Source organism: Neospora caninum, chromosome IX (assembly GCF_000208865.1).
Source record: "Neospora caninum Liverpool complete genome, chromosome IX".
Classification (NCBI taxonomy): domain Eukaryota; phylum Apicomplexa; class Conoidasida; order Eucoccidiorida; family Sarcocystidae; genus Neospora; species Neospora caninum.
This window is the reverse complement of record NC_018390.1, coordinates 3,870,352-3,879,766: the sequence shown is the minus strand read 5'-3', so window position 1 is coordinate 3,879,766 and position 9,415 is coordinate 3,870,352. Positions and strand designations below refer to the sequence as shown.

Here is a 9,415-nt window from a genome sequence, read left to right as displayed (position 1 = left end):
CCCGTCCCTGTACAATCGTCTGACCCTTGCTTCGTCTACGTGCATAAAAGGATATAGGTGCAAGTATTGCAAGTATTTAACAGAGGACAAAGAAAAAGGCATTCAAATATACATATACAAAAATGTGTACATACAAATATGTCCATATATATATATATATGTATATGTATAAATAGAGCCGTGAAACATCCCAAGTGGCTTCAGAGATTTTGACTTCCTGACATCCCTGTAGTTGTCCAGATGCAGCAGCGGATGACATGGCTCGGGTTCAGGCTGCCTCCGAGTTCGCGAAGAGTTGCTTGTTGGTGAGGTTTTCGAGGATGACAGGCCGATAGGCGCGTTCGACTCCGTTAAAGAGCGCCTCGACGCCACGGCCTATCGAGCAGTTGAGCGCGGCGACGACTTCGATCGGCCCCGGCATCTTCACCTGCGTCAGCGGCGAGTCGGTGTACGCCCCGGACACCTCTACCGCGTAAATCAAGACGCCGTGCTGCCGACAGTCGTCGAAGAGAGGCTTGGCCTCAGGCAGGTACGCCTCCGGAAGTTCCACGCCGAAGGTGGTTTGGATGCGAAACGTCGCGTCATCGCTGATCGAGCCGTCTGTGGGCTTCACAGTCATCTGAACGGGAAACCACGGTCAACACGGCCCAAAGCGAGAGAGTGCGAGAGCGAAGCTAGCAGGATGCATATTTCAGCGCGGACCTAGAGACACGCGGCAAACACCACCATAGCGAGAGACAGGAGAACAAGGAGAAAGAGAAGGAACACGAAGACGAGAAAGAGAGAGAACACGACGACGAGAAAGAGAGAGAACACGACGACGAGAAAGAGAGAGAACACGAAGACGAGAAAGAGAGAGAACACGAAGACGAGAAAGACAGAGAACACGACCACGAGAAAGAGAGAGAACACGACGACGAGAAAGAGAGAGAACACGAAGACGAGAAAGACAGAGAACACGACGACGAGAAAGACAGAGAACACGACGACGAGAAAGAGAGAAGAGAACAAGGAGAAAGAGCGAGAACACGAAGACGAGAAAGAGGGAGAACACGACGACGAGAAAGAGAGAGGAGAACAAGGAGAAAGAGCGAGAACACGAAGACGAGAAAGAGGGAGAACACGACGACGAGAAAGAGAGAGGAGAACAAGGAGAAAGAGCGAGAACACGAAGACGAGAAAGAGAAAGAGAGCAGGGAGAGGAAGGTCGAGACAATGCAGACGGCGATGGCCACGCCGAAAAGGGGAGGCGCCGGAACTGTCGTTCGCTCACTGAGAGAGGACTGATGTAGCGGGAAGAATTTCCATTCGCGGGTTCGGCAATCAACTCGCGGTGAAGGAACAGAGGTTGACCCTCGTTCCCAATGATTCCTACGGAAGAAAACAAAGATGCGGAAGAGGAGTGCAGAGACGACCAGGCAAACGCTGCTCCCTGAATTCGGCGGCGGCTGTTTCCCCTTCATTTCCAGCTCACACGCATGCAGACGGATAAACCGATGGAGCAGGCGGAAATCAAGCAAAAATACAAACACCTATGTAAAGCAGAATAATAAAAATACATAAATACACACAGCCATAAGAACTCTACATAAAATCTACACACACACATACATACATACATATTTACACACGCATATATATATATATATATATATACATACATACATACATACATACATACATACATACATACATATACAGATATATGGATCGACAGACAGACACCGTGTTTGTGTCACATCTTTCAGATGAACGTTTGTGGAAAGCAGCTTTGACTTGCATCTCGCTCTTACCGCCGTGGTACAGCAGACACTGGAAGCTCTTGCCGATGGGGTAGTAGAAGACAGACAGATTCTCGACAACGAACTCGAGAGTGAAGATGGAAGGATTCAGGAGCGGCAGAACGAAGGTCACATCGCCGCCCATCTCCAGCTTGCCCACCGAATTCACGCGAAAGTGCCACACGGACGGGTTTCCGTAAACATCTGAACCAACCCAAAGACACCCAAGGTGCACGCCAACATGCACGCGTGTGTGCACGCACCTCGACACACACACTCACCTGTCTATATCAAAATATATACATCCGCATACATACATACATACATACATACATACATACATACATCCGCATACATACATACATACGTACGTACGTGCGTACATACAATCAATATACACAAACATGCATCTGCATGGGTAACAATACATCAGTATACCTCAGAATGCGCACAAATGCATGCATACACATACATTAAGCTATAACACATGTACTTGCATATATACACATGTGCAGATTTGAATCTACATATGAATACGTATGTGCACACAGGATGCACTAGTACACACAAACATATATATACATATATATTTATTTATTTATACATATATGCCTCTGTTGCTTGCACACCTGCTTCGGTGGGATTCAACTGGCCGCTGAGGTGAAGCGACGTGGTGGCGATTCGGACGGTCGGTGACGTGACGATAATGCCCAGAAACACGCCTGCGCATACAGCGGAGAGCGCGACAAAAAGACAGATCGCGGCAAAAGACAGATCGCGACAAAAGATACCGGCAAAATGAAGCGGCAGGGAGGGCCCCGGAAGGCGCCCGAATGCCAGTGACATCGGGGCGGAGGTTTGCGCTATCGACTTGCCTCGTTCTAGGCACTGATTAAGTCCCTTCCAGTGCTGGTGTTTATCTGTTCCCGCTTTTCACGTGCCTTCGCTTCCTCTCTTGTCGGCCTTCTGCTCCGAGGTTCCCGTTCCTGGTCTTCTGTTGCTCTGCCCGGGACAAAGCTGCTTGCCTCGTCTTGGCTGTTCTGCACGGCCTCTCCCGGTGGCCAAGCTTCCCCCCTCCCCTTTCGCCTTTGCTCACGTGTCTCCTTGCCTGCCTTTTTCCGTCTCTTCCCCTCCGCTCCGGCGGTTCCCACCCCTTCTCGCGCTCCTGCTGCGCGTTCTTCGTCTTACCGGAGATCGCGCATCCGAGGAAGAGGAGGAGCACGACCACGGTGTACACGCTGACTACCCAGGCGACATTTTCTTTTCTGGCGCCCTTTTCTCTGCCTGCCTTTCTCTTCTTCTCTTCGCGCCTGGCCTCCCTGCCTGAAGCGACCGCAGCGTCGGCTCCCACGCTGACACTCGCTCCCCTGTCGGTTCTGTCGTTCCGGAAAACGTCTTCTTCCTCTCGCCGCGCGTGCTCGATGAAGGACTGGGCCTCGCGGCCTCTGCTCTCAAACCCCTCGAACTCTCGCTCTTGTCGCCCATCACCCCACCTCCCTGCGCCCGCCTCGCCCTCTCGCCGGTCCTCGCGACAGTCCACGGCCGCCGCCCCCGGGAGCAAAGGCGCGGCGGGCCCCGCCCCGGCGTGGGGCCCGGGCCCGTCCGGGCCCGTTGGGCTCCAGACGCCGGGCCCGCTGGGCGCGAAGGGGAGCGCGGCGTCGTCCGCGCGACTCTCCTGCCGGGCTCGCATACCCTCGCCCCGAGGGGGGTGGTGACTGTACATGAAGAGACAGTTCCGCGTCGAGGGGTTGCCCAAAAGAGAGACCGCGCGCAAAGGGAGTCACGGAGGGAGAAAGATAGGAACTGAGGGGAAGGAAGGAAAACGCGGAAGCGGCGAGGAGAGAGGGAGAACGACGAAAGACGAAGAATGGTAGGCCGTTGGAAGAATGCCGACGGAGAGACGGGAGAAGAAACTCAGGAACGGGGAAGATATATTCAGGAAAATACGATTGAAGACTCGGCGCTCTTCACAGGAAGACGAGGCGACGGAAGGCGCCTCTTCGCGGAGGCGCAAAACGAAAGGAAGAGGACGAAACAAAGACGAGGGAGACAAGCGAGACTGGAAGCAAATGAAGAGCGGACGGACAGAAGCTTCGCTGCCGTCGCGCGAGGAGAAATCAACGAGAACGCGCGAGGGCCACGAGACGCCAGTGATACAAAGCAAGAGGCAGGCGCAGGAAAGAAGAGGCTAAGGAAGGAGACAGGAGAAACAAGGAGGAAACCGTTTTGGCATAACGAAACCCAAGAGAGGAGGACTGAGAGACCGCATAGAAAAGAAGAGAGACTCGAAAACCAGAGAGATGGAACGGGGAAATAAGACGCCTCAGCACATCTGCCTCAGAGGACCAACAACAAAATACGGACGAAAGAGACTCGGTGCCGCTCTAGTTCGGCACCGCTGTTCGTCCACGGTTCCGAGCGAGCAAAAGGGAAGAGAGAACAACGCGGTAACCCCTTCGTTTCTGTTCCTCGTCTGCGGCGCCTTCGGCCGTGTCTCCTTTCGTCGTCATTTTCTCATCCTCTCTTTGCTTTCCTCTTCCTCTCCGGCCTCTCAGTCCTCTTCTCTCCTCTCTTTTCCCGCTGTCTTGTTAGGTCTTTCTGGAAGTGGCGAGGAGAGAGGTGACACGGCGACGGAAAACGAGGAGGCGAGAAGCGGTCCTAGCTGAGCAGTTGACAGGCCGAGGAAGCGAAGGGAAGGCAAAGGGGAAAACAGGAAAATCGCTCTTTCTCGCTCGCTCTTTCCTGATGGAGGTTAAGGCGGAAAGCGTTTTTGAACCCAGCGCCGCTGCCACTGGGGGGCTGTATAGACACTAGGCCGCGGAAAGCGGTAGAACTACTGAGGAAACGAAAAAAGAGGAAAATGTGTGTCGTTTCGCTGGAAAAGAACAGAGGGCAAAGGCCGACTGCGGCGAGAAGAGGAAGGCGTAAACTCGCGTTTGCTGGTTCTCGTCGCTTGTTGACACACGTAGCGAGTCGGCTTATATTCCGCGGGGCGTGCTCAAACTGCTCTCCCTTGTATATTGTTCTCTACACGCACCATTTCTCTGCGCATCTACGCAGAGGTGAGTCTCGAAGGCTCAAAGGAGAGCGAGGAAAATGGTGAAAAAGAGGCTGCGGTCTGGCCCTCGATCCCCCGAGGCCGAGAGTTGCCCCGAGGGAGGTCGCTCACGAAACAGCCGAAGAGTCTGTCTGTAGGAGAAAAGGCGCTCAGGAACGGAATCGGCGCGGAGAGGGATGCATGTTTTCGGGTGTACGTACAGCCTGCGGCAGATGTGATCATGACGGAATCCTCCCGGTTTCCCAGTACTGAGTTCTCCCTAGTTTTCGCATTTGTTGAGCGAATTTGGAACAAGAGGCGATAGCGCGAGGACGCAGGCGCCTCGACCAGAAAAGGCGGCTAGTCCCATTTTTTCTGCAGTTGGGCCCTACGCAGTGATCACACCCGTCTCTCTCTCAGCGACCGCTCTCCGGTCTACGACTCCGTCTTCATTTCCTTCCCTTTTGCAAGTCGTGTGTCGAAACGCCCCTCCTCTTCCCTGCTCTCTCCGTCCCCGTTTCCCCCCGTTTTGTCCCTCCTCTCTGACCCTCTCACCTTCCTCCTCTCCGCAGCTCTGTCTCTCTCGCATGTGCCGCGCCCGTCGTTTCCAAACCTGGAAAGAAACGCTGTTTTTGCTTCCTCCTCGTTTCTCTCTTCCGCCTTCTTCCTGTCTCCTGCTGCCCCGTTTTTTCTTCTTCGCATTCTCCCACTGTCCTTCTCTCCCGCGCTCAGTCGCCGCCGTCAGCTCCGAACAAGAAAGTCTTTCCTTCTTGCTCTCCGGTTGCCACCCTCCCTCCTCGCCTGCCTCGCGCTTTCTCCCGAGCTTCTGTCTCCCCTTCGCTAACTCGCCCCTGGTAAAAAGGAGAAACGTCGGGTTCCCTCCCCGCGAGACCAGAAACCGGACAGCGATCGAGGGGAGTCTTCCTTTTCTTCCGGCCTCTCCTCTCCGAGTCAGAATGACGGTGCCAGTGCTGAACGGGCTGAAGTCCGTGGGCGCGACTTCTCAGAGTCGCTACACCTCGTGGGCGGACTTGATCAGCGAAATGGGGCCCATGAATGCTGTCGCCTACGGGCTCGCCTTCTCTCTCGGCCTCTCCGTCGTCGGGGCTGCCTGGTAAATTGAGACGCAACGTCTCGCGGGAGACTCGTTACATGCATACTCTACGCTCTCGATTATCTCGTTGCGCAAACGTGCACCTATAGTTACATACTTGTAAAGATATATGTATGTATATAAACATGTATATATATATGTATATATATGTATATGTATATGTAGGTGTAAATATCCATCTATATGTCTACATATATCTGCATGTAACATTTACACTGAAATTTCAGGAGATGAGGTGGGACCCATGAAGGCGGTCGCGGATGTTTTCCTGAGGCTTCGCTGCCAGCCTCTGTGGAGGCAATGCTCTCAGATTGTCCCCGAAAGGAGCGTCTCCCCGTCGCATGCATCAGCAGCCCGTTAATTGTGTTTCTCTTCTTAGCGCGAGAGAGAAACACCTGTGCACTCTCCTCTCACCCACACACATGCAGCCAGCGTGTGCGAACATATAATATATAACACGTGCATGCATGTACGTATATAGATGCTGATACATAGGTATTGATAAAGAGCTTTTGATGGATAAAACTCGATGTATACGTGTGTATTCGGAGCTGTGAACGGTTTGTGTATGGAGAATCTGGAGGGGTTTTCCCGTTGTTTCTTAGGGGAATTTCCATCTGCGGAAGCAGTATATGCGGAGCGGCGGTGAGAGCGCCTCGCATTCGGTCCAAGAACCTCGTCTCGGTTATCTTCTGTGAAGCTGTCGCCATCTACGGTGTCATCATAGCGATCATCATTTCAGGTATGTCCCCTCTACGTGCACAGAGAGAACAAAAGAACCTCCATGCGGCTTTCCCTTGTCTCCCAAGCATATTTACGTATCTTTATGAATAATGATTTACACGGATATATCTAGGCATTTATAGATACATACATGCATATTTGAGTGGTTCCGTGTAGGGACACATATTCATAGAGATACCATTCGATATCTATGGCTGTGACTACACAGATACATATAAATATATTATATATATATATGTATATATGTATATATATCTGTATTTGTATATATATATATATAGGTAGATGTATATATGTTGGGTGCATACTCTTGTGTAGAAGTGTATGTCCATTTTTGGCACTTCTGCGTATTTGTTTCTCGTTTGTTTGTCATTTGCTTCCGCGTCTTCTGTTTTGTGTGAATGTGAATGTACAGGCCAGTTGGACAATGCGCCACCGAACTTCTCGGCGATTACTGGGAAATTGAATGTCAGTCGAACGGCGAGAATGCAAAGCTCTCTTTCTCTGGTGTTTTTTTTGACCACCTTGTTAAGTGCATTAAGATTAAGTATAGTGGTTTTCAGCGTATATTTGAAAAAACGTTTCCCTTTCTGAGGTTCTCTTTTCTTTCGAGGGGCGTCTCAAATTGTGTATTCTACCTTCGTCCTCGCTTTTTTCGGGACGCGCTCGGTCGTTTCGTCGCTTCGCATGCTTCGTGTGTTCTGTTTTTCCTTTGTCTCTTCTAGCGTCCTAGCCTGTTTGGTGATATTCTTCTTTTCAGGACTGGCAAAACCAAGCCGTGGTCGCCGGATGGGCTCTCTTCTGCTGTGGTCTCACTGTTGGTCTGTCGAATCTGTTTTGCGGGTAAGACGAAACTCGCCTTCGTTTTTCTTCTTGTGTTTCCTTTCTTTTTATCTCCCATCCCGGTCCTTTTCTTGTTCTGCCTTCTCCGTTTCTCTCTCCGCGTGTCTCTTCTCTCATCTTCCTTTTCTTCTCCTACTCGTCTTCCCTCTGCTTTCTGCTGTCTTTTTCTCTTGTTTTCTTCCCTCTTCGAGAGCCGCGGTGAAAACGAGCTCTTCCCCAACGAGAACGCGCCGTGCTTGATGCGCGCTTTGTTCTGCCTCCCTTTTCCTTCCCCTCCTGGTTTTTTCGTTGCTCTTGAGCTTGTTTCTGCAGTCCTCCTCACTTTGCGCGCTTGTTTGTTCAACCGAGCTCTTCCCCTCTCCTTTCTTCTTTTCAGAATCAGCGTCGGCGTCTCGGGCAGCGGCGCGGCTCTCGGCGACGCACAGCGGCCAGAGCTGTTTGTGAAGATGCTTGTCGTGGAAATCTTTGCTTCGGCCCTTGGTAGGCAGAGCTCATCCGTTTCAGGGAATCGAAAACTTTGGCAAGAAGCGTGTGTCTCTCGAAGCGAATCAACTGCGTTCACCAACATTCCTGCACTTCCCCGCCATACGTTCACAAATATATATATATATATATTTATTTATATATGTATTGCTGTTGGAGAAATGAATAGGCCGGTAACCATACTGCCCTAGATCTGTGTGCATACGTACATTTTTCTGTACATGGACGTTGTGCTGCATATCTGTAGAGAGCCGTGCATTGGCATTTGGGTATGAAAGGCGTTTGGTCCTACGATCGTTCCTTTTCTGTGCTGTTGGAGAGTGAGAGGAGCCCTCAGTGCTTTCCTCTCTTCCTGGTTTCTCTATCTGGTGAGGGTGCAGAGCTGTGATCGACTCTTTCTTTGTTGGCGCCCTTCTACCTCGCGTCTGTGTGACTCTGTTCTCCTGTTTTTCGCAAGTGTTCCCTCTGTCGTTGTCGAGTTGTCTCTGTCGCCTTCCTCCATTAGGATGTCCTCTACGAAAGACGGGGGGAGACGCCTGTCATGGGGTAGCGCCCAAGTTGTCATGGAGAGTCTTCGTCCAGTCGCACGCTGGGGCTGTCTCTGTGTAAAGAATCCGCCAGTGGCAATCGTCTTCTTGGACATCTCTCCCTGTTGAAGAGCCCTTCGCTTCAAAGAATCTGTCCGTTGCAGTCTTCCTCCCTGTTTTCTGGGTCTTTCACCTTCCTTTGGTGTTGCGCGTGCGCGTTTCTTCACAGGCCTCTTCGGGGTGATTGTGGGCATCTTGCAGTCCAACAAGGGAAAGTTTGATAAAGTGGACAACGTCTCGCTGATTTAGACGAAAGCGACGCGGGAAAACGAAGAAGAGGGGAAGCGCAAAGGAGCAACGGGTACGCGCACTGCGTTGTCGGAGCAGAGAAGAAGGAAACAGCAGACGAGGAACGAGTGCCAACTTTCCGAAGGGAGAAGAGCAGGAAGAAAGGTAAGCGGACGGGAAACCCCCGACGCGAAGAGAAAACGGAATCGGCGAAAAAAACGGTAACGCGCCCCGTCGCTGTTCCCATTTCCCAAGGCGAAAGAGTGAAATCCAGTTTCCTTGCAATGTGTCGAAACACTTTTTGTTCTGTCCATACGGTAGAAACGCTCTGTGCTTGAAGCAGCCTCGGAAACGCTTCCTCCGGGGCCTTCCTCGAATGAAGGCTGCCTGCGGTCCCTGGGGAGTATCGGGGTGGTCGTGGCACACAGGCACATCTCTGTGATGAGAGAGGAATCCGCGCGAATGCGAAGCTTCTCTCGTCTCCCTTTTCGTTCTCCGGTGAAAAAGCGCCTGCTGCTTTGCTCCCTGCGCGGATCTCGGTCCGATTCTTGCCTAACTTCGCGCCGGGTTCACGCGCCACGCCCCTCCACTTGAATTT

General features: G+C 51.9%; 2 protein-coding genes across 2 annotated transcripts; one reads left to right on the top strand and one right to left on the bottom strand.

Moving 5' to 3' along the window:
- Positions 1-268: 268 nt before the first annotated feature.
- Positions 269-3,471, bottom strand: NCLIV_043060 (conserved hypothetical protein; the record flags this gene model as incomplete). Its single annotated transcript, XM_003881222.1, has 5 exons — positions 269-619; positions 1,274-1,371; positions 1,794-1,985; positions 2,409-2,503; positions 2,828-3,471. The coding sequence occupies 5 exons, from the start codon at positions 3,469-3,471 to the stop codon at positions 269-271; spliced, it is 1,380 nt and encodes a 459-aa protein (XP_003881271.1).
- A 2,303-nt stretch (positions 3,472-5,774) lies between these two features.
- Positions 5,775-8,838, top strand: NCLIV_043040 (ge13384, related; the record flags this gene model as incomplete). The annotated part of the gene is made up of 6 exons (XM_003881221.1): positions 5,775-5,932; positions 6,538-6,674; positions 7,092-7,144; positions 7,437-7,519; positions 7,896-7,999; positions 8,759-8,838. 6 exons carry the CDS (start codon positions 5,775-5,777, stop codon positions 8,836-8,838), a joined length of 615 nt encoding a protein of 204 aa, XP_003881270.1.
- Positions 8,839-9,415: the final 577 nt, after the last annotated feature.